This window comes from Platichthys flesus, chromosome 16 (genome assembly GCF_949316205.1).
Source record: "Platichthys flesus chromosome 16, fPlaFle2.1, whole genome shotgun sequence".
Taxonomy (NCBI): Eukaryota; Metazoa; Chordata; class Actinopteri; order Pleuronectiformes; family Pleuronectidae; genus Platichthys; species Platichthys flesus.
The window spans coordinates 3,786,519-3,810,561 of NC_084960.1; the positions used below are offsets into that span (position 1 = coordinate 3,786,519).

The window sequence follows — 24,043 nt, forward strand, 5'->3', positions numbered from 1 at the left end:
AACTTAATTTTACTTTCTGCTCCAAATGCCCGAACAGAAACTGGAAAAGGGGTTTTAGCTTATCTTGCACCTTCAGGACTGAAAGTTCAGCTAATGAAAGTCTTAAGAATCAAGATGAAGGAGCTGGATGTGGATGTTTGTGGCTGCGTAGCCTGAATCTTGGAACGTGGATGTGATTCTTTGGTTCTTCACATCCTGCTTTGTGCTGTTTCTTATCAGTAGCTGTGTTTCTCTCTGGGCTGCCTGTCTTGTCCTGTGTCCACTGAAAAACATTGCTACACAAATTAACTTCGCTTTGAGGAAAGCCTTTGAGATGTGCTGTGCAGTGGTGCCCCCTGGCGCCCTGGACAGGAACTGCGACACCATAAAAACATTTCAAAATAGTTTCACTTTCCAAACGTCACTGAAGAAACAATTTGTGGGCAGATCCTCAGAGAAGAAATACCAGCATATACCAAGATATACACCGGACTCAATCTCCACACCTGGAATCCCCACAGACTGTTGACCTGTCAGATCCTCTGTCTCACATCTGGCTGCACATCTGGACTCGTTGAGTCCTCCGTGATGGACTGGCTGGACCAGCTCGCCTTCCTGGAGCCGGAGGAGCTGCTGCGCTACTTCTGCTGTAACAAATCAGTGATGTCCTGCATGGAGAACCCGGGCAAGTTCCTCCGCCAACTGCGGGACTACGACCTGATCCCGGAGGATATGTACACGGTGAGAGAGGCTGCGCGCGCGGACATACACATACATACGCACACACAAACACACAAACACACGCACGCACGCACACACACACACACATACTCCTCATACTCCTTATTGGATGAAACGCGCGCCCACGTGTGAGAGCGCAAAATATGATTAACCTGAATATAAATAATAAACCAATTAAAGATGTTTGGTTTAATTGTCTTGTGCACTTTTTTAAATTTGTGATTGATTTCAAGTCATTGGGTCACATGACTTTGAAGCCATTGAAAAGATTGAAATTACTTTTTCAATTATTTATTTTGTATGAAATATGAACTGATGGACTAAACAGACTATCAGGATTGAATTATATAATTGTGTGTGTGTGTGTGTGTGTGTGTGTGTGTTGTGTGTGTGTGTGTAGAAAATGTGTTGCATGAAGACAAAAGAAAGCATGAAGGCAGCCCTGTATGACGTGCTGGACTGGGTGGAGAGGGAGCGATCCCAGTCTATCCCCCTGTTCTGGAGATGTGTTTTCAAAGACCCCATCCTTAACGACTACCCAACCCTGCGACTGCTGCGTAAAAGCCTCATGGACGGTCAGTCGCCCTTCGTGGGTTTCATGGTCTTCATTAGCGTTTTAATTGATTGTGATTCAGTCCAATGTGTTTATATGATCACATCCCACCTCTTCAACTGTTTCATGGCTCCTTGTTTGTTTTAGGATTGATTTTAATAATTCATTGATTAGTTTCTAGTCTTTTCATGTTGTCTTATAAAATCATAAAGCCCTTTCAGTATTAATATAATGAGAGAAGAGATGAGATAATTCTTTCTCTGACACCTTTCTTTGTTTTATTGTGAACCTGGTTTTCATTACTCATCCGACCCTTCATGTAATTGCAGGATCTTTCAAGAAGGCAGAGACAGATCAAAGGAAAAGGAAGGAGCAAGTGAGGAGGAGCATGTGCGAGGATGATGAGGAGCAGCAGCCCGGTTCTTCTTCTCAGCTGCCTCCAAGTCAGAGGAAAAAGACAGAGAAAGTGTGTTTCTGTAAGTCACCTCTCATGTATCCTCACTTAGAGCACCTGGAAGTTTGACTGCTGTAAAGTTCACTCTAGACCTCCTGCAAGAACATGTGAGTTTTCTCATCCTAAATTTCTCCTACATTACTTTCCTACGGTGAGTTTGTACAAACATGCAGATTTAACAAAGGCTTCGATCTTCAGAAAAGTGTGTGAAATGACCTGATGAACCCTGAACTGCAACTTAACACAAATCTGTTTGAACAAGGAAATCTTAACTAAACATTGTGATAAATTTTCCCAGATTCTCCGTTGAAGAAAGGACAGAAAAGGGACATTTTGACTTTGCTACTTAATAAGACTCAGCTTCCTGTGACCTGTGGATCCAAGGAGGGGATGCTGAGCAGGGAGCGCCTGGCGAAAGGTCAGAGGTTATAAAGGAATAATTGTTAAATTTCTTGAATAAAAAATGAAGGAAAAGTCGATTGAGGACATGATTTCCTTTTATCTGCTTGGATTTTAGATATAACTGATATGATTGTGACGATGACACATTTCCTTTCCTCTGTGTGTTTCAGGGGAGAAGTGCATTTTGTCCCAGAAACAGTGGTTTACTCCCAGCGGATTTGAGAAGTTTGCAGGGAAGGGAAGCTGTAAGAACTGGAAGTTCAGTATTAAGTTTATGGGTTCCCCCCTGGCAAGACTTATAAAGGTTTGTTGAAAAGCAATTCCTATTCTATAATATACACAAATCACTTCACATGCTATTTGTGGTAAAGTTTGTTTTCTTTGTTTTTCTCTTTCTCTTCAGGACGGGCACCTGAAATCAGCAACATTCATAAGACGCCATGAAACGGATTCAAGTCAGGTGAAAACATCTTGAATAGAAAAATAACTAAAGTCAGACTCAGTATCATCTTGTTATCACTTGTTCTTATCTGGGTTATTTCTTCCTGTTTCTCCCCTGCAGGCCAAGAGATCCCTGTTTCCACCGTACACTATCTTCAGCCAACTGTTGGAACACGACCCGTTCAAGGTGATCGATCCATCTGATGGTGCAACCACAGGTTTGTATTTGTGCTAAACACTGATGATTGAAAAACTTTGAATTTTTAGATACCAAAGCATCGACTAATCTCAGGTAAAATATTAAAATGTCATTATGCTGTAATAGGCAATGTAGGGCTGTGCAATCATCGAATTGAATCGTGATTTTGATTATTGGGTCAAACGATCTCCAAACTACTATAATCGAGTTGAAAAGGTTATTTGGGCATTTTTTTCGAAAGAGACATGCATGCGTAATTCAGTCCTTCCTCCAAAGCATTCAACGTGAACCTGCTGACTGGCTCTCACTCTCAAGCAGCTGTAAATTGAAGGAGACGAGTTGTGTGTGTGGTGACAGGCGGTATTTAAAAAACTCTGCGAGTGGAAAATGGCAGAGGGAGGGCAGCCTCGTTTTAATAATGAGAGGAAAATAGGGGAAATTGAACTCCAGGAAAACAGAAGGGAAATCCAAATTATGGGATTCATATTTGATCATTTATGTAATATGGAATCTCATCTCATCTCATTTTCATCCGCTTATCCGGGGTCGGGTCGCGGGGGGAGCAGCTCAAGCAGGGGGCCCCAGACTTCTCTTTCCCGGGCCACATTGACCAACTCTGACGGGGGGATCCCGAGGCGTTCCCAGGCCAGTGTTGAGATATAATCTCTCCACCTAGTCCTGGGTCTTCCCCGAGGTCTCCTCCCCACTGGACGTGCCTGAAACACCTCCCAAGGAAGGCGCCCAGTGGGCATCCTTACCAGATGCCCGAACCACCTCAGCTGACTCCTTTCTAAGTGAAGGAGCAGCGGCTCTAATCCGAGTTCCTCACGGATGGCTGAGCTTCTCACCCTATCCCTAAGGGAGACGCCAGCCACCCTTCTGAGAAAACTCATCTCGGCCGCTTGTACCCGTGATCTCGTCCTTTCGGTCATCACCCAGCCCTCATGACCATAGGTGAGGATAGGAACGAAGATCGACCGGTAGATCGAGAGCTTTGCCTTGCGGCTCAGCTCTCTTTTCGTTACAACGGTGCGGTAAAGCGAACGCAATACCGCCCCCGCTGCTCCGATTCTCCGGCCAATCTCACGCTCCATAGTACCCTCACTCGCGAACAAGACCCCAAGGTACTTAAACTCCTTCACTTGGGCTAAGGACTCATTTCCTACCCGGAGTAAACAATCCATCGGTTTCCTGCTAAGAGTCATGGCCTCAGATTTAGAGGTGCTGATCCTCATCCCAGCCGCTTCACACTCGGCCACCAGCCGATCCAGTGAGTGCTGAAGGTCACAGGCCGATGATCCAATGAGGACCACGTCATCTGCAAAAAGCAGTGACGAGATCCTCAGACCACCGAACTGCAACCCCTCCCCACCCCGACTACGCCTCGATATCCTGTCCATGTATATCACAAACAGGATTGGTGACAAGGCGCAGCCCTGGCGGAGACCAGCATCCACTGAGAACGAAACTGACTGGCTGCCGAGGACGCGAACACAGCTCTCGCTTTGGGAGTACAGGGATTGGATGGCCCTGAGGATAGACCCCCTTACCCCATACTCCCGCAGCACCTCCCACAGTTTCTCCCGGGGGACCCGGTCATACGCCTTCTCCAGATCCACAAAACACATGTAGACCGGATGGGCATACTCCCAGGCCCCCTCCAGGATCCTTGCGAGAGTGAAGAGCTGGTCTGTAGTTCCACGTCCGGGGCGAAAACCGCATTGTTCCTCTTCAATCTGAGGTTCGACGATCGGCCGAACCCTCCTTTCCAGCACCTTGGAGTAGACTTTACCAGGGAGGCTGAGAAGTGTGATGCCCCGGTAATTGGCACACACTCTCTGGTTCCCCTTTTTGAACAGGGGAACCACCACCCCAGTTTGCCACTCCTTTGGCACTGTACCCGACTCCCACGCTATGTTGAATAGGCGTGTCAACCATGACAGCCCCTCAACACCCAGAGCCTTTAGCATTTCTGGCCGGATCTCATCAATCCCTGGGGCCTTGCCACTGCGGAGATGTTTGACCACCTCAGTGACCTCCACCAGGGAAATTGACGATGAAACACCATCAACCTCGAGCTCTGCCTCCAACATAGAGGGCGTGTTATTCGGATTCAGGAGTTCCTCAAAGTGTTCCTTCCAACGTCCGACAACCTCCTCAGTTGAGGTCAACAGAGTCCCATCCTTACTGTACACAGCTTGGATGGTTCCCCGTTTCCCCCTCCTGAGGTGCCGGATAGTCTTCCAGAAACACTTTGGTGCCGACCGAAAGTCCTTCTCCATGGCCTCTCCGAACTTCTCCCACACCCGCTGCTTAGCCTCCGACACGGCAGCAGCTGCAGCCCTTCGGGCCTGTCGGTACCCTGCAACCGAGTCAGGAGTCCTCCAGGATATCATATCCCGGAAGGCCTCCTTCTTCAATCGGACGGCTTCCCTGACCACCGGTGTCCACCACGGTGTCCGAGGGTTACCGCCCCTTGAGGAGCCTAAGACCCTGAGGCCACAGCTAGCCGCCGCAGCTTCAGCAATGGAGGCTTTGAACACCGCCCACTCCGGCTCAATATGCTAATATGGAATATGTCATTTATATCGTTTAAAGTCATTTTTCCGAGTGTTTCCTGGCGCGATTCTCAGTTACAATTTTTTTTTGGAGAGAAATACTGAATAAATGCATCATGTTTTAAAACTCAAAAATAATCTTTGAATAATCTTGATTTCAATATTGTCCAAGATAATCTCGATTATGATTTTTCCCATAATCGAGCAGCCCTAAGGCTATGTATTTCCCTTTTTGCATTTTTATGCTTAAATTGTATTTATTTTAAGAGAGAAAAACAGCAGATTGAGCTTCTTAATTGTAAATGTAGAAGTAACCACTGATATGTACATGAAAAGGTGAAATACCCTCAAAATCGCTTTGTCCTTTTTTTAGTGTCTGAGGAAGAAGATTATGATGATGATGTGATTAAAATTTGGGATGAGGAGGATGACCTGGACAACCAGGAGGACCGGGTTCCTTATAGCAACAAAGAGAATTCTACGGACGTCACAGGTGCTTGTTCATATGAAGACACATTTATGCTAAGTAGAGTTCAAGTTTCTCAAACTCTCAGCATGTGTCCGTTGCAGATGAAGACAGAGCGACTGAGAACCAGATGGAGCCAGAAGTGAGCAAAGTCTTCAAAGTGACATGTGGAGGTGAAGCTGGGACTTTACACCAGAAACGATTTGCATCAGGTAACGGTCACCATTGAATGTGGCGCTTGAGGAAAAGTCAGGTGATCGCAGAAGTTGTTAATTATTAGTTGTTGTATCTTTGTTTCTTGTATAACAAGTCCTATCCGATCTTCTCTTTCTCCACCAGGGACTCGTGGAAAGTGTATTCGAACAGAGAGGAGCTGGTTGACCCCCATAGAGTTTTTAAAGGAGGCATCAAGTCAGAGAGGCTTCTGGAAGAAAATGATCTTGTGTGAAGGAAAACCACTCTGTGCTCTCATAGAGGTATACTGTGTGTGTGTGTGTGTGTGTGTGTGTGTGTGTGTATCTTGGGACAAGCAGTTCAGGTGCATGGATGGACGGATGATGGATGGATAGACAGATGGACGGATGATGGATGGATGAGAGAGCAACAGGAAGTTTTAATCTTGAAAGACCTGAACTAAAACAAAGAGGAAGATGATGTTGATTTGTCTGTTTCAGGCGAAGGTCTTGAAGATCCACTCCCTGCTGTGTGAGTGCAGTCTGTGCAAACCAAATCAAACAGATCTGGTAAGTTGTATTCATCCGTACAATTTCTTAATTGATTCACTGGTTGTGCTGTGTGTTAACAAACTTTCCGTCACGTGCTGTGTGTCCCGGAAGAAAAACCAGAAAACGACGATGAGTGCTGTTTGTTAGAAAGACGAGAAGCTGACCTGGAGCTTTGACTGAAGTAGGAGCCAATCAAGAGATAAACACCAACATCTGTCTTTGTATATCAAATTTACTTTGTGATGCGTACTAATTTATTGACATATACTTCATTATATGCCATATTTATCTTTATTTTATTGGCGGATACACATGCTCGGACGTTCCTAAGTCCGTCTCAGCTGTCAATCGTAATGCTTATATACAGTCTGTTCAAAGTCGTCTTTAACATCGATGAACAGAGCGGTGACTCAGGGCTAAGTTTTCAAACAGGGTACTCAGTGGGAAAAAAAGGCGTTAAGGTTACAGAGATGCAGTTTAGTTTAATTTTGTGACTTTTTTACAGTGTAATAATTAAAATAACTCAGGTGTCCAACTTTATCCAACTTAACTGGAGAAAGCATTTTGCAGTGTAGATTGTATTTTTTATCAGTGTAATTTAAGTTTTACTAAACCCACCGTTCATGTTATACCACTACCTGTGAACAGTGGTTATTATGGGATACTTCTGACAACTCAATTCAGTACTTTTTACCCTTTCACCTCCACTGTAATGACCAATGTTTAATCTTTATGTTTTTTCCTTTTCTACAAAACTTAGTGACTTTTCCTAATATAATATAAATATATGTATTTTAAAGTGGATTTTTTTTCAAAACATTTGCATCAGGAAATATGTCTAGATTTTCACGTCACTGTACATAATTAAAACATTGACAAGTTTTATACAATTATATAATATGTCTATTTTTCTTTTTTGTGCACATCTGATATGAAGTAGTGTTGGGATTTTTAAATCTGTGTTTGTCTGTGTGTGTGTGAAGATGGAAAAAGACCTGAACTCAACAAATGCAGGAGGGTGGGGGGGGGGGGGGGGGGGGAGCAGGAGCAGTTTGGCCTTCAGACGATGACTTATAATAACCGTTGCTGCTTTGTGGTAATCTTGAAGTTAATTAGATTGTGTGCGTGTGTGTGTGCGTCACATCGCTGTACAATCTCACACCTGTCTTGATAAGAGTTCTGATAAGAGCTGATGCCTGTTGTGGAGACTGTAAATCTGTGGCATTCATCAATACACTGTACATTTTCTCATTCCTAACTTTTCTGTATTAAAGCATAACTCCCTTAGCTTTTGTCAACATCACACAGAGTTCAAGCAGGTGTCCCAGGTTCTGACGGGCAGATAGAAAGGCATTTTTTTTGTTTGGAGGATGTGAATGTTTACACAAAAAGAACATACAGCCCAATAGAGCAGGAACACAATATTCTTTACTCCAATGGACAACAACACCGACCCACAAGGGATCAGAAGGCTTGTTTATGAAAAATTCAAATAAAACTGTCATGGTGTGAAGATTTTGCCCTGCGGCTGTCAGAGGGGGGGCCTTACTGGGAGCGGCTGCTCGTCATTTCCTGATTCCAGTGCCAAGAGGCTGGAACTACGCCTGCGCACCATCGAGGAAGAACCAAGTCTCGACCCCCCTCGTTATTGACCAATCCTGTTCTACCTACTGTTATAACTATTATAACTGCCGTCCTTGCGGGGTGACTCTTGACTGCCTGGTACTACTAGAGGGTCGGGGCCGTGCGTTGGGTGCCCATTGCTTTGCTGTAACTTTTCATACCTTTTCATTGCTTCTTAATAAATACCTGATTGAATCAAACCGAGACAGGCTCTTCTCATATTTGGGATAAAAGAACACGACAGTGGACAAGATTTATTCAAAATAACTAAATGTTCGGTAACAACAAACTGTACAGTATGTACTAAGTAGTATGTATCCACTGTGTGTGTGTGTACTTTGTATATGTATGTATGTGTGTGAGTATTTTATATTTGTATGCTCCCTCATCACCTCTGCATTATACAGCAGGTAATTGGACATTTCTCTTTGTGTTCTCAGAACTTATGTCCACTGAAAAATAAACCTCAATGGAACCTTCCTGGTTCGTTTGATGAAAGCCTTTGAGGTGTGCTGTGCAGTGGTGCCCCCTGGCGCCCTGGACAGGAACTGTGACTTCCCAAAAAACATTTCAAAGTAGTTTCACTTTCCAAACGTCACTGGGAGGAGAAAGAGGGAAACCATTTGTGGGCAGATCGTCAGGAAGAGACATGTTCCACCGGACTCAATCTCCACACCTGGAATCCCCACAGACTGTTGACCTGTCAGATCCTCTGTCGCACATCTGGCTGCACATCTGGACTCGTTGAGTCCCTCCGTGATGGATCCTCTGGACTTCCTGAAGCCGGAGGAGCTGCTGCGCTTCTTCCACTGTAACAAAACAGAGATGTCCTGCATGGAGAACCCGCACACGTTCCTCCGCCAACTGCGGGACCACGACCTGATCCCGGAGGACACGTACAAGGTGAGAGGGGCTGCGCGCGCGCACAGACACACATAAAGACACACGCACACACGTACACACACTCCTCACAACGGGTCACGATTGGATGAAACGCGCGCCCATTTTAGAGCGGGAAATATTATATAATACAGAAGATGCATAATAATTAAATCCAATTAAAGAAACTTGTTTTATTTGTCTTGTGTACGTTTATAATTTGTGATAGATGTATAGTATTTGGGTCACATGACAGTGAAGCTATTGAATATATTTTCTTTCAATTATTTATTGTGTGTGAAATATGAAATGATGAATTTCATTGACCATCATGATTGAATTTTATAATGGTGTTTGTTTTGTGTGTGTTGTGTATTTGTTGTGTGTAGAAAGTGATTCGCTTGAAGAAAAAAGAAAGCATGAAGGCAGCTCTGTATGACGTGCTGGACTGGGTGGAGCGGGAGCGATCCCAGCACATCCACCTGTTCTGGAGATGTGTTTTCAAAGACACCATCCTGAACGTCTACCCAACCCTGCGACTGCTGCGTAACAGCCTCATGGACGGTCAGTCGCCCTACGTGGGTTTCATGGTCTTCGTTAGCTTGTTAATTGATTGTGATTCTGTCCACTGTGTTTATCTGATCACATCCCATCGCTCTAATAATTTATGGATTAGTTTCTAGTCTTTTCATGGTGTCTTCTATAAACATATTTTTTTTTCAGAAGGCATATTCCTGACTTTACTTTGGGTGTCAGGTTAATATTGTGATTTTTATAACAATGATTATTTATGTACCTCTATAAATGAGCCAGTTGTTTTCTAGTGTAGAACTTTGTACTTTTTGTTGAAAAACGCTATATAAATAGAGTTAACATAGTTATTAGCAATTCTGCTTGTTTCCACATTAGCTTGGAATAAATTGCAACACTCTGAACAGTTACTATTGACTCAAACATAAATGCAAAACAGAATTAAAGATGTTAGGAAGAGTAAAGTCCTGACATGAGTACATGCACTTACCAACACCTGCAAAAAAGAATTTTCTTTGTTTTAATGTGATATGATCCTTGTTTTCATTACATATTCGACCTTTCATGTAATTGCAGGATCTTTCCAATTTGGCGCGCAACTGCCAGAGAAGGAGAAGGAAGAGACAGATGAAAGGAAAAACAAGGAGCTCTCCGAAGTTGAGGAGGAAGAGGAGGAGCAGGTGAGCTCAGTGAAAAAGAAGAGGAAGCTGTTGACGAGGAGCATGTGCGAGGATGATGAGGAGCAGCAGCCCGGTCCTTCCTCTCAGCTGCCTCCATGTCGGAGGAAAAAGACAGAGAAAGTGTGTTTCTGTAAGTCACCTTTCATGTAGCCTCACTTAGAGCACCTGGAAGTTTGAGTGCTATAAGGTGCGCTTACAACAAAGGCTTCTATCTTCAGAAAAATGACCTGATGAACCTTGAACAGCAAGTTAACACAAATCTGTTTGAACAAGGAAACCTTAACTAAACGTTGTGTTCAAACTTCCCAGCTCCTCCGATGAAGAAAGGAGAGAAAAGGGACATTTGGACTTGGCCACTTTATAAGACTCAGCTTCCTGTGACCTGTGGATTCCAGGGGGGGATGCTGAGCAGGGAGCGCCTGGCGAAAGGTCAGAGGTTATAAAGGAATGATTGTTTCACTACTTGATTTAAAAATGGAGGAAAAGTTGATTGTGGACACGCTTGGATTTAAGATATAACTGAAATGACTGTGACGATGACACATTTCCTTTCCTCTGTGTGTTTCAGGGGAGAAGTGCATCAGGTTCCAGAAACAGTGGTTTACTCCCAGCGGATTTGAGAAGTTTGCAGGGAAGGGAAGCTCAAAGAACTGGATGTTCAGTATTAAATGTATGGATTTCCCCCTGGCAAGACTTATAAAGGTTTGTTGAAAAGAAATTCTTATTCCATAATATACACAAATCACTTTACACGCTGTTTGTGGTAAAGTTTGTTTTCTTTGTTTTTCTCTTTCTCTTCAGGACGGGCACCTGAAATCAGCAAACTTCAAAAGACGCCATAAAACGGAATCAAGACGGGTGAAAACATTTTGAATAGAAAAATAACTAAAGTCAGACTCAATATCATCTTCTTATCACTCGTTCTTATCTGGGCTATTTCTTCCTGTTTCACCCCTGCAGGCCAAGAGATCCCGGTGTCCATCTGATGGTGCAACCACAGGTTTGTATTAGTGCTAAACACTGATTATTGCAAATGTTTGTATTTTTAGATACCAAAGCATCAGCTAATCTCAGGTAAAAGATTACCATGTCTTTATGTTATGATAGAAAGTGTTTTTTTACCTGGCCATAAATTATGACTGGATTCCATGTATTTCCCTATGAAATGTTTAGTTTAAAATGTGTTTATTTAATAGAGAAAAACAGACAGAGTGAGCATCTTAATTATAAATGTAGAAGAAACAACTGATTTGAACATGAAAAGGTGAAATACCCTCAACTTCGCTTCGTCCTTTTTTAGTGTCTGAGGAAGAAGAAGAGGATGATGATGATGATGATTATGATGATGAAAATGAGGAGGATGATCTGGAAAACCAGGAGGACGGGGTTCCTTGTAGCAACAAAGAGAATTCTACGGACATCACAGGTGCTTGTTTATATGAAGACACATTTATGATGAGAAGAGTTCAAGTTTCTCAAACTCTCAGCATGTGTCCGTTGCAGATGAAGATGAAGCGACTGAGAACCAGACGGAGCCAGAAGTGGGCAAAGTCTTCAAAGTGACATGTGGAGGTGAAGCTGGGACTTTACACCAAAAACGATTTGCATCAGGTAACGTTCACCATTGAATGTGGCGCTTGAGGAAAAGTCAGCTGATCGCAGAAGTTGTTGAATATTAGTTGTTGTATTTTTGTTTTCTGCAATAAGTGTAACGCTGTGAACTAAACCGACCAAACCAACACGTCCCATCCGATCTTCTCTTTCTCTACCAGGGACTCGTGGAAAGTGTATTCGAACAGAATGGAGCTGGTTGACCCCCATAGAGTTTTTAAATGAGGCATCAAGTCAACAGAGCTGCTGGAAGAAAGACATCGTGTGTGAAGGAAAACCACTCTGTGCTCTCATAGAGGTATAGTGTGTGTGTGTGTGTGTGTGTATATCTTGGGACAAGCAGTTTGGAAGCATAGATGGATGGATGGATGATGGATGGATGGAGACAGGGAGGTAGTGAGAGAGCAACAGGAAGTTTTAAGCTTGAAAGACCTGAACTATGAAACAAAGAGGAAGACGATGTAAATTTGTCTGTTTCAGGCGAAGGTCTTGAAGATCCACTCCCTGCTGTGTGAGTGCAGTCTGTGCAAACCAAATCAAACAGATTTGGTAAGTTATATTCATCTGTACAATTTCTCCATTGATTCACTGGTTGTGCTGCGTGTTAACAAACTTTCCATCACATGCTGTGTGTCCCGGCAGGAGAACCAGAAAAACGACGATGAGTGCTCTGTGTGTAAAGGAGGAGAAGCTGACCTGGTGGTGTGTGATTCTTGTCCTTGTTCCTTCCACCAGAAATGTCACCTCCCACATGTAGATGACAACCTTTTGGGGTGAGCTTTGACCGAAGTAGGAGCCAGTCAAGAGATAAACACCCATTTGATGTATCGGCCTTTATGTAACATTGTTTAGTTTGTGATGCATATCTATTTATTCACATATACTTATTTTTAAGCCATATTAATCTGTATATTATTGACGCTTAGTTTGTCTCAGCTGTCAATCGTAATGTGTATATACAGTCTGTGGTTCTTTGTGACCAACAGAAAGATTTCAACATTTCCTTAGGTTTACTGTATAATTTGCATTTACAGCTCATTGGGCTTTATTTCTATTCAGACTAGTATGTTTTGATGTGGTGTGTGTTTGTGTGTGTGTGTGTGAACAGGGACGACAGGCCGTGGATCTGTACGTTCTGTGTAACCACTCTGGACTGGCGGTACGGTGATAAGCTGAAAATGACAGCAGCCCTCACCCACCAGATCTCAGAACACATGCTGGTGAGCTCACCGAGCGACTCTCTGTCCATGGCCATCTTCATCGCCTGTGTCTCTATAGTCACTCATGCTTTTCTTCATCAACAGGAATGTCAGAATCTCGTCCTGCGTCTGTTCAGTGCTGATGACCAACAAATCTTTGCTTTAGACCCACGCCTCTACGTAAGTAAGCTGCGTGATGTCGTCCTGCATGAAAAATTAGTGCCAATAACTGAGTTATTAAAGGACCCATCGTATGCCCATTTTACCACAGTTGATATGGTTCCTTGGGGTCTTAATGAAATATCTTTAACATATTTGGTCAAAATACCACAATGATCATTTAAAACAGCACCCTTTTTACCCTGTCTAAAACAGCCCTCCTCAGATTGCCCTGTTTTGAGTGCCCCGCCCCCCCTCTCACCCAGCTCTGCTTCTCGGCCAGACCTCCGCCTATCACCCCGCTCCCCGGCTGGTTAGCTTCCCCCATCGGCTAGCTTCCCAGCTAACACCCGCCGCCCAAGACTGACGTAAATTCGGGTCGTAATCCCTTTGGACGCACTCAAGCGTATCGTTTCTGACATAGAGGTACAACAACAAATCGGGGGGGTTGTTTTTTTCCAGAGTTTTTGGGACGGTAGACATGCCAGCCCTAAATTAACGTGTAGAAGCACTACAAAAGTGGAATTTTCATAATATGTGCCCTTTAACTGTTTTCTGTAGGAATCTGGACTTACGTCTATAACTGACTGTGTTGAGCATTTCTTTAGTTTCTGCTTGACATCCACAGTTGAAAAGTTACTCCAAGTATGTCCCGACTCCGATGTGGCTGGAAAAAGTAGCAGAGAAACTCCAGGGGAAAGAATACGGAACAGTTGGAGATTTTGTGTCTGACGTCAAACTCATATTCACCAACTGTGCCTCGTACAACCGGGTAAGAATCATGGAAGAACTCTGATCTAACATTAAGATGAATCAGTATTTTAGTGACCAGGATTGTTCTGTTCTGTTACAGGCTAACCCTGAACTCCTCGCCCTGGGGGACAGACTGCAGCAGTTATTTGACTCAGAGTTCAAAGTCGTGTTTAACATCGATGAACAGAGTGCTGACTGATGAGCAGGGTTAAGTTTTCAAACTCGGTACTCAGTGGGTAAAAAGGCTTAAAAGTTACAGAGATGCAGTTTAGTTGGATTTTGTGACTTTTTTACAGTGTAATAATTAAAATAACTCAGGTGTCCAACTTTATCCAACTTAACTGGAGAAAGCATTTAGCAGTGTAGATTGTATTTTTTATCAGTGTAATTGAAGTTTCAGTAAACCCACTGTTCAGGTTATACCACTTCTTGTGAAGAGTGGTTATTATGGGATACTTCTGACAATGTGACAACTCAATACAGTACATTTTTACCAGTTCACCCTCACTGTAATGATCAATGTTTAATATTTATGTGTTTTCCTTGTCTACAAAACTTTGTGACTTCTCCTAATATACTATAAATAAATGTATTTTAAAATGTATTTTCTCCAAAGCATCTGCATCATGCAAAATATCTGGATTTTCACGTCACTTTACATAATTAAAGCATTGACATGTTTTATATAAATATATAATATGTCTATTTATTTCATTTGTGCACATCTGATATGATGTAGACATGATTTATTCAAAATAACTAAATGTTCGGTAACAACAAACAGTACAGTATGTACTAAGTAGTGTGTATCTACTGTGTGTGTGTGTACTTTGTATATGTATGTATGTATTTCTGCTCCAAATGCCTGAACAGAAACTGGAAAAGGGGCTTTAGCTTATCTTGCACCTTCAGGAATGAAAGTTCAGCTAATGAACGTCTTTAGAACCAGGATGAAGGAACTGGATGTGGATGTTTGTGGCTGAGTAGCCTGAATCGTGGAACATGGAGGTGATTCTTTGGTTCTTCACATCCTGCTTTGTGCTGTTTCTTATCTGCAGCTGTGTTTCTCTCTGGGCTGACTGTCTTGTCCTGTGTCCACTGAAAAATAACTTCAATGGAACCTTCAAGGTTGAATAAAGTTTAATAAACTTTGCTACACAAATAAACTTCCCTGTGATGAGAGCCTTTGAGATGTGCTGTGCAGTGGTGCCCCCTGGCGCCCTGGACAGGAACTGCGACCACAAAAAACATTTCAAAGTAGTTTCACTTTCCAAACGTCACTGGAGAAACCATTTGTGGGCAGATTCTCAGGAGAAGATATACCAGTATATACCAAGATATACACCGGACTCAATCTCCCCACCTGGAATCCTCACAGACTGTTGACCTGTCAGATCCTCTGTCTCACATCTGGCTGCACATCTGGCCTCGTTGAGTCCTCCGTGATGGATCCTCTGGACTTCCTGGAGCCGGAGGAGCTGCTGCGCTACTTCCGCAGTAACAAAACAGTGATGTCCTGCATGGAGAACCCGCACACGTTCCTCTGCCAACTGCGGGACCACGACCTGATCCCGGAGGACACGTTCAAGGTGAGAGAGGCTGAGCGCGCGGAAACACACGCACACACACGCACACACACACAGACACACACACATACATACTCCTCATACGGGTCCTTATTGGATGAAAATCGCGCCCACCTGTGAGAGCGGAAATATGATAAAACTGAAGATAAATATTAAACCTATTAAATATGTTGTTTTATTTGTCTTGTGCACTTTTATAATTTGTGATTGATTTCCAGTCATTGGGTCACATGACTTTGAAGCCATTGAAAATATTGAAATTTGTTTTTTTTTTCAAGTATTTATTCTGTATGAAATATGAACTGATGCACTATACAGACTATCACGATTGAATAATATAATGGTGTGTGTGTGTTTGTGTGTTGTGTGTGTGTGTAGAAAGTGAGTCGCATGAAGAAAAAAGAAAACCTGAGGAAAGCCCTGTATGACGTGCTGGACTGGGTGGAGCGGGAGCGATCCCAGCACATCAACCTGTTCTGGAGATATGTTTTTGAAGACCCCATCCTGAACGTCTACCCAACCCTGATACGGCTGCGTAACAGCCTCATGGACGGTCAGTCGCCCTTCATGGGTTTCATGGTCTTCGTTAGCGTGTTAACTGATGTGATTCTGTCCATTGTGTTTATCTGATCACATCCCACCTCTTTAACTGTTTCAACACTGGCTCTTTGTTTATTTTAGGATTGATTTTAATAATTCATTGATTAGTTTCTAGTCTTTTCGTGGTGTCTTCTATAATCATAAAGGCCTTTCAAAAAAGTAGTTTCTTTGTTTAATGTGAAATTTGTTTTCATTACTCATCCGACCTTTCTTGTAATTGCAGGATCTTTCGAGAAGACAGAGACAGATAAAATGAAAAGGAAGGAGCTCTCTGAAGTTGAGGAGGAAGAGGAGGAGCAGGGGAGCTCAGTGAAAAAGAAGAGGAAGCTCTTGAGGAGGAGCATGTGCGAGGATGATGAGGAGCAGCAGCCCGGTCCTTCCTCTCAGGTGCCTCGTCGGAGGAAAAAGACAGAGAAAGTCAGTAAGTCACCTTTCATGTAGCCTCACGTAGAGCACCTGGAAGTTTGACTGCTGTAAAGTTCACTCTAGACCTCCTGCAAGAACATGTGGGTTTTCTCATCCTAAATTTCTCCTACATTACTTTCCTACGGTGAGTTTGTACGAACATGCAGATTCAACAAAGGCTTCGATCTTCAGAAAAGTGTGTGAAATGACCTGATGAACCCTGAACAGCAACTTAACAAAAATCTGTGTGTACAAGGAAATATGAACTAAACATTGTGTTAACATTTTCCCAGATTCTCCGTTGAAGAAAGGACAGAAAAGGGACATTTTGACTTTGCTACTTAATAAGACTCAGCTTCCTGTGACCTGTGGATCCAAGGAGGGGATGCTGAGCAGGGAGCGCCTGGCGAAAGGTCAGAGGTTATAAAGGAATAATTGTTAAATTTCTTGAATAAAAAATGAAGGAAAAGTCGATTGAGGACATGATTTCCTTTTATCTGCTTGGATTTTAGATATAACTGATATGATTGTGACGATGACACATTTCCTTTCCTCTGTGTGTTTCAGGGGAGAAGTGCATTTTGTCCCAGAAACAGTGGTTTACTCCCAGCGGATTTGAGAAGTTTGCAGGGAAGGGAAGCTGTAAGAACTGGAAGTTCAGTATTAAGTTTATGGGTTCCCCCCTGGCAAGACTTATAAAGGTTTGTTGAAAAGCAATTCCTATTCTATAATATACACAAATCACTTTACACACTATTTGTGGTAAAGATTGTTTTCCTTGTTTTTCTCTTTCTCTTCAGGACGGGCACCTGAAAACAGCAACATTCAAAAGACGCCATAAAACGGATTCAAGACGGGTGAAAACATTTGAATAGAAAAATAACTAAAGTCAAACTCAGTATCATCTTCTTATCACTCGTTCTTATCTGGGTTATTTCTTCCTTTTTCTCCCCTGCAGGCCAAGAGATCACTGTTTCCATCTGATGGTGCAACCACAGGTTTGTATTTGTGGTAAACACTGATTATTGATAATTTGTTTACTTTTATATACCAAAGCATCTGCTTATCTCAGGTAAAATATTAAAATGTCATTATGTTATATAGGCAGTGGGTTTTTCCCCTGGCCATAAATTATGACTTGATTCCAAGTATTTCTCCATGAAATGTTTCGTTTATATGTGTTTATTTAAGAGAGAAAAACAGACAGAGTGAGTGTCTGATATGTAAATGTAGAAGAAACCACTGATTTTTACATGAAAAGGTGAAATACCCTCAACTTTGCTTCGTCCTTTTTTAGTGTCTGAGGAAGAAGAAGAGGATGATGATGATGATGATGATGATGATGATTATGATGATGATGATGAAAATGAGGAGGATGATCTGGAAAACCAGGAGGACGGGGTTCCTTGTAGCAACAAAGAGAATTCTACGGACATCACAGGTGCTTGTTTATATGAAGACACATTTATGATGAGAAGAGTTCAAGTTTCTCAAACTCTCAGCATGTGTCCGTTGCAGATGAAGATGAAGGGACTGAGAACCAGACGGAGCCAGAAGTGGGCAAAGTCTTCAAAGTGACATGTGGAGGTGAAGCTGGGACTTTACACCAAAAACGATTTGCATCAGGTAACGTTCACCATTGAATGTGGCGCTTGAGGAAAAGTCAGGTGATCGCAGAAGTTGTTGAATATTAGTTGTTGTATCTTTGTTTCTTGTGTGACGCTGTGAACTAAACCGACCAAACCAACACGTCCCATCCGATCTTCTCTTTCTCCACCAGGGACTCGTGGAAAGTGTATTCGAACAGAGAGGGGCTGGTTGAGCCCCATAGAGTTTTTAAATGAGGCATCAAGTCAACAGAGCCGCTGGAAGAGAGACATCTTGTGTGAAGGAAAACCACTCTGTGCTCTCATAGAGGTATATTATGTGTTTGTGTGTGTGTGTGTGTGTGTGTGTGTGTGTGTGTGTGTGTGTGTGTGTGTGTGTTTGTATGTGTATCTTGGGAAAAGCCGTTTGGATGGACGGATGATGGATGGATGGAGACAGGGAGGTAGCGAGAGCAACCGGAAGTTTTAAGCTTGAAACAAAGAAAGATAATGTAGATTTGTTTGTTTCAGGCGAAGGTCTTGAGGATCCACTACCTGCTGTGTGAGTGCAGTCTTTGCAAACCAAATGAATCAGATCTGGTAAGTTTGTTCAACAATACATTTCTCCACCTTTCATTCACCTAGACTCTGCAGGAAGAGCAATCAAACGTTTGTATCTCTGCACTCCATCGAAAGTAAAGTAAGATGTGGTTGTGCTGTGTGTTATAAAACTTTCCGTCACGTGCTGTGTGTCCCGGCAGGAGGACCAGAAAAACGACGATGAGTGCTCTGTGTGTAAAAGAGGAGAAGCTGACCTGGTGATGTGTGATTCATGTCCTTGTTCCTTCCACCAGAAATGTCACCTGCCACATGTAGATGACAACCTTTTGGGGTGAGCTTTGACCGAAGTAGGAGCCAATCAAGAGATAAACATCCATTTGAAGTATCTGTCTTAATTATCTGTCAAATCAATCAATCAATCAAATTTTATTTGTATAGCCCATATTCACAAATCACAATTCGTCTCATAGGGCTTTATCATGGTGTGACATCCTCTGTCCTTAACCCTCAACAAGAGTAAGGAAAAACTACTAAAAACCCTTTTAACAGGGTAAAAATACGTAGAAACCTCAGAGAGAGCCACATGTGAGGGATCCCTCTCCCAGGACGGACAGAAGTGCAATAGAGGTCACGTGTAGGAAAACATCATCAAGATTAAAGTTTTTAGCAGCATTGATCTTGTATTATCGTACGGTGTCGAATTTAACATTTAACAATACTTCCGCACAATCCAGTTCTACCAGACCATAATTTAATAACCTTCAATTTTTCAATAACTGAAAGTATGCCACTAATAAAAAAAACTCATTTTCTAGATGTCTACCTGATAGTCCTGTAGCTAAATTTAAGAAAATAATTCCAATTACATTTAAATCCGCATTAGCCGTAGATATAAGCAACAAATTCTTTAAAAACCCGCGCTCCATTGAGATTGACCACCTCGTCGATAGCTCTGTAAACTCATTATGATTAACATTAGACTCAATAGGGCCTCTAAAAAAGAAAAATGTCAAACATAGTAAATTAGCTCTGTTGTATAATTCCCAGACAATGAGTTAAAACTATTATCAAGAAAACTAGAAAGGAAGTGGCGCTCCAGCAATGATGTTGAAAATCTCATAGACTGGAAGAATAGTGTTAAAGAATATAAAAAGGCTCTCCACAAAGCAAGAGCTGCCTACTATTCAAAACTAATAGAAGAGAATAAAAACAACCCCAGGTTTCTCTTCAGCACTGTAGCCAGGCTGACAGAGAGTCACACCTCCACCGAACCCAGTATTCCTCGATCCCTAAATATATCTGTATGACCTTTTTTAATGATCAAATTCTAACTATTAGAAATAAAATCAACCATCTCCTGCCCTCAAATGGCACTAATACCCTCCCAACAACAGAGATCTCAGAAACAGCTGAGAATCCTTCCCATTACTTGGACCGCTTCTCTCTGATCACCCGTGATCAGTTTACCAAAACAACCTCAGGTTCTAAACCAACAACTTGTATCTTAGATCCCATTCCTACAAAATTACTTAAAGAAATTCGTTACTGAACATTATCAATCTGTCATTATCATCAGGTTATGTACCACAGTCTTTTAAAATAGCTGTAATCAAACCCCTACTCAAAAAACCCACCCTAGACCCAGAGGTTTTAGCCAATTACAGCCCAATATCTAATCTCCCCTTCATGTCTAAAATCTTAGAAAAAGCTGTAGCCAATCAGCTGTGTGAGTTTCTCCAGGAAAATAATATATATGAAGAGTTTCAGTCAGGGTTTTGAGCCAATCACAGTACAGAGATAGCCTTGGCAAATGTCACTAATGACCTTTTAATAGCCTCAGATCAGGGACTTGTGTCTGTCCTCGTTCTGTTAGATCTCAGTGCAGCATTCGACACAATTGACCATCAAATTTTATTACAAAGACTCAAACAGTTAATTAACATTAATGGATCCGCCCTACACTGGTTTAAATCTTATTTTTCTTATCGCTCCAAATTTGTGCAAATTAATGATGAGTCATCTGTGCGCGTCTAAGTTAACCATGGCGTTCCACAGGGCTCTGTTGTAATTCATTATTATCAGGCTCCATTAGTAAGTCGTTAAAGAGTCTGCAGCTTGTCCAAAATGTCGCAGCACGTGTCCTGACGACAACAAAGAGAAGAGAGCACATTTCTCCAGTATGAGCATCGCTACACGGGCTTCCAGTTAAATCTAGAAAAGAATTTAAAATTCTCCTTCTCAGCTTCAAGACCCTTAATAAAATGGCGCCTTTTTACCTTAAAGAGCTATTAGTACCAGATCAACCCACTAGAGCACTCCGCTCCCAGAATTCAGGCCTACTTGTCATCCCTAAAGTCTCTAAAAGCAGAGTAGGAGCCAGAGCTTTCAGCCATCAAGCCCCGCTCCTGTGGAATAATCTCTCACTTTCAGTTCAGGAAGCAGACACCGTCTGTTAGTTTTAGAGCTAATTAGTGCGGCAGAACGTAACTTGTTCTATTTTCTAAAAATAGGAAGTGTTTAGTCTAAAAAGGCATAGAGGTATTGATGTCTGATCTACTGAGTGGGCCACATGGTTTTCATCATACTACCATACAAACCAGAAGCCAGTCAGATTTATGTAACATTGTTTACTTTGTTATGTCTACGAATTTACTCACATATACTTTATTTAATGCCATATAAATCAGTATTTTATGGGCCGGTAAAAACGCTCAACCGATCCTAAATCCGTCTCAGCTGTCAATCATAATGTTTATATACAGTGTATGATTCTTAGTGACCAACAGAAAGTTTTCTCCAGATTCAGAACATCTCTTTAGCTTTACTGAATAAGTTTTGCATCTTACAGCTCATTGGGCTTTATTTTCTATGAAGACTCATATGTTTTGATGTGGTGCGTGTGTCTGTGTGTGTGTGTGTGTGTGTGTGTGTGTGTGTGTGTGTGTGTGTGTGTGTGTGTGTGTAAAGGGACGACAGGCAGTGGATTTGTACGTTCTGTTTAACCACTCAGCGGCAGTCCGGTGTTAAGCTGAAAATGACAGCAGCCCTCAAACACCAGATCTCAGGACACATACTGGTGAGCTCACTGAGCGACTCTCTGTCCACGTCCATCTTCCTCGCCTGTGTCTCTACCTTCACTCATGCTGTTCTTCATCAACAGGAATGTCAGTATCTCATCATGCGTCTGTTCAGTGCTGATGACCAACAAATCTTTGCTTCAGACCAACGCCTCTACGTAAGTAATCTGTGTGATGTTGTCCTGCATGAAAAAGTAGAGCCAATAACTGAGTTATTAACTGGTTTCTGTAGGAATCTGGTCTTACCTCTACACCTGACTGTGTTGAGCATTTCTTTCATTTCTTCTCGACATCCACAGTTAGAAAGTAACTCCACGTATGTCCAGACTCCGATGTGGCTGGAAAAAGTTACAGAGAAACTCCAGGAGAAAGAATACGGAAAAGTTGGAGATTTTGTGTCTGACGTCAAACTCATGTTCACCAACTGGGCCAAGTACAACCGGGTAAGAATCATGGAAGAACTCTGATCTAACTTTAAGATGAATCAGTATTTTAGTGACCAGGACTTTTCTGTTCTGTTACAGGCTAACCCTGAACTCCTCGCCCTGGGGGACAGACTGCAGCAGTTATTTCACTCCCAGTTCAAAGTCGTGTTTAACATCGATGAACAGAGCGGTGACTGATGAGCAGGGTTACGTTTTCAAACACGGTACTCAGTGGTGAAAAAAGGCTTAAAAGTTACAGAGATGCAGTTTAGTTTGATTTTATGACTTTTTTTTACAGTGTATTAATTAAAATAACTCAGTATTAAAATAAGTTTCAGTAAACCCACTGTTCAGATTATACCACTACTTGTGAACAGTGGTTATTATGGGATACTTCTGACCATGTGACAACTCAATACAGTACTTTTTATCAGTTCACCTTCACTGTAATGACCAATGTTTAATATTTATGTTTTTTCCTTTTCTACAAAACTTAGTGACTTCTCCTAATATAATATAAATATATGTATTTTAAAATGTATTTTCTCCAAAGCATCTGCATCATGCAAAATATCTGGATTTCCACGTCACTATACATAATTAAAACATTGACATGTTTTATACAATTATATATAACATGTCTATTTTTCTTTTTTGTGCACATCTGATATGATGTAGTGTTTGGATTTTAAAATATGTGTTTGTCTGTGTGTGTTTGAAGATGGAAATAGACCTGAACTCTAAACAAATGCACGAGGGTGGGGGCAGGAGCAGTTTGGCCTTCAGACGATGACTTATAATAACCGTTGCTGCTTTGTGGTAATCTTGAAGTTAATTAGAATTTGTGTGTGTGTGTGTGCATCTCATCGCTGTACAATCTCACACCTGTCTTGATAAGAGTTCTGATAAGAGCTGATGCCTGTTGTGGAGACTGTAAATCTGTGGCATTCATCAATACACTGTACATTTTCTCATTCCTAACTTTTCTGTATCAAAGGATAAGTCCCTTAGCTTTAGTCAGCATCACACAGAGTTCAAGCAGCTGCCCTAGGTTCTGACGGGCAGATAGAAAGGCGTTGTTTTGTTTGGAGGATCCGAATGTTTACACAAACAGAACATACAGCCGATAGAGCAGGAACACAATATTCTTTACTCCAATGCACAACAACACCGACCCACAAGGGATCAGCCGAGTCAAGGCTTGTTCATGAAAAATTCAAATAAAACTGTCATGGTGAGAAGATTTTGCCCTGCGGCGGTCAGAGGGGGGGCCTAACTGGGAGTGGCTGCTCGTCATTTCCTGATTCCAGTGCCAAGAGGCTGGAACTACGCCTGCGCATCATCGAGTCTTGACTTCCCTCATTATTGACCAATCCTGTTCTACCTACTGTTATAACTATTATAACCGTCGTCCTTGCGGGGCAACTCTTGACTGCCTGGTGCTGCTAGAGGGCCAGGGCCGTGCGTTGGGTGCCCATTGCTTTGCTGTAACTTTTCTTATTTTCATTGCTTCTTAATAAATACTTGATTGAACCAAACCGAGACAGGCCCTTCTCATATTTGGGATAAACAGTAGACATGATTTATTCAACATAACTAAACGTTCGGTAACAACAAACAGTACAGTATATACTAAGTAGTATGTATCCACTGTTTGTGTGTGTGTGTACTTTGTATATGTATGTATGTGTGTATGTATTTTATATTTGTATGCTCCCTCATCACCTCTGAGCTGCCTGTCTTGTCCTGTGTCCACTGAAAAATAACCTCAATGGAACCTTCCTGGTTGAATAAAGTTTAATAAACTTTGCTACACAAATAAACTTCCCTGTGATGAAAGCCTTTGAGAT

General features: G+C 42.2%; 2 protein-coding genes across 2 annotated transcripts; both read left to right on the forward strand.

Annotated features, from left to right (window-relative positions):
- The first annotated feature begins 418 nt into the window (after positions 1-418).
- On the forward strand, positions 419-15,102 carry LOC133970941 (uncharacterized). The gene is made up of 27 exons (XM_062408101.1): positions 419-720; positions 1,121-1,295; positions 1,603-1,749; positions 2,026-2,145; positions 2,300-2,433; positions 2,533-2,589; positions 2,692-2,788; positions 5,701-5,820; positions 5,898-6,005; positions 6,133-6,269; positions 6,468-6,536; positions 8,841-9,044; positions 9,410-9,584; positions 10,128-10,361; positions 10,541-10,660; positions 10,800-10,933; positions 11,033-11,089; positions 11,192-11,231; positions 11,532-11,657; positions 11,735-11,842; positions 12,004-12,140; positions 12,323-12,391; positions 12,485-12,615; positions 12,951-13,062; positions 13,147-13,221; positions 13,829-13,972; positions 14,054-15,102. The coding sequence occupies exons 1-27, from the start codon at positions 568-570 to the stop codon at positions 14,150-14,152; spliced, it is 3,282 nt and encodes a 1,093-aa protein (XP_062264085.1). The 5' UTR covers positions 419-567; the 3' UTR covers positions 14,153-15,102.
- A 137-nt stretch (positions 15,103-15,239) lies between these two features.
- On the forward strand, positions 15,240-23,981 carry LOC133970713 (nuclear body protein SP140-like protein). Its single transcript, XM_062407741.1, has 16 exons — positions 15,240-15,542; positions 15,918-16,092; positions 16,363-16,560; positions 16,838-16,957; positions 17,112-17,245; positions 17,345-17,401; positions 17,503-17,542; positions 17,842-17,985; positions 18,063-18,170; positions 18,325-18,461; positions 18,662-18,730; positions 18,892-19,022; positions 21,659-21,767; positions 21,852-21,926; positions 22,068-22,211; positions 22,293-23,981. Exons 1-16 carry the CDS (start codon positions 15,399-15,401, stop codon positions 22,389-22,391), a joined length of 1,884 nt encoding a protein of 627 aa, XP_062263725.1. The 5' UTR covers positions 15,240-15,398; the 3' UTR covers positions 22,392-23,981.
- Positions 23,982-24,043: the final 62 nt, after the last annotated feature.

Coding starts and splice junctions, on each gene's coding strand:
- LOC133970713 (XM_062407741.1), top strand. CDS start 15,399: ATGGATCCTCTGGACTTCCTGGAGCCGGAGGAGCTGCTGCGCTACTTC. Junction 16,093..16,362: donor GCGTAACAGCCTCATGGACG/GTCAGTCGCCCT, acceptor TTGTAATTGCAG/GATCTTTCGAGAAGACAGAG. Junction 17,986..18,062: donor GAATTCTACGGACATCACAG/GTGCTTGTTTAT, acceptor TGTCCGTTGCAG/ATGAAGATGAAGGGACTGAG.
- LOC133970941 (XM_062408101.1), top strand. CDS start 568: ATGGACTGGCTGGACCAGCTCGCCTTCCTGGAGCCGGAGGAGCTGCTG. Junction 10,661..10,799: donor CAGGGAGCGCCTGGCGAAAG/GTCAGAGGTTAT, acceptor TGTGTGTTTCAG/GGGAGAAGTGCATCAGGTTC. Junction 10,934..11,032: donor CCCTGGCAAGACTTATAAAG/GTTTGTTGAAAA, acceptor CTTTCTCTTCAG/GACGGGCACCTGAAATCAGC.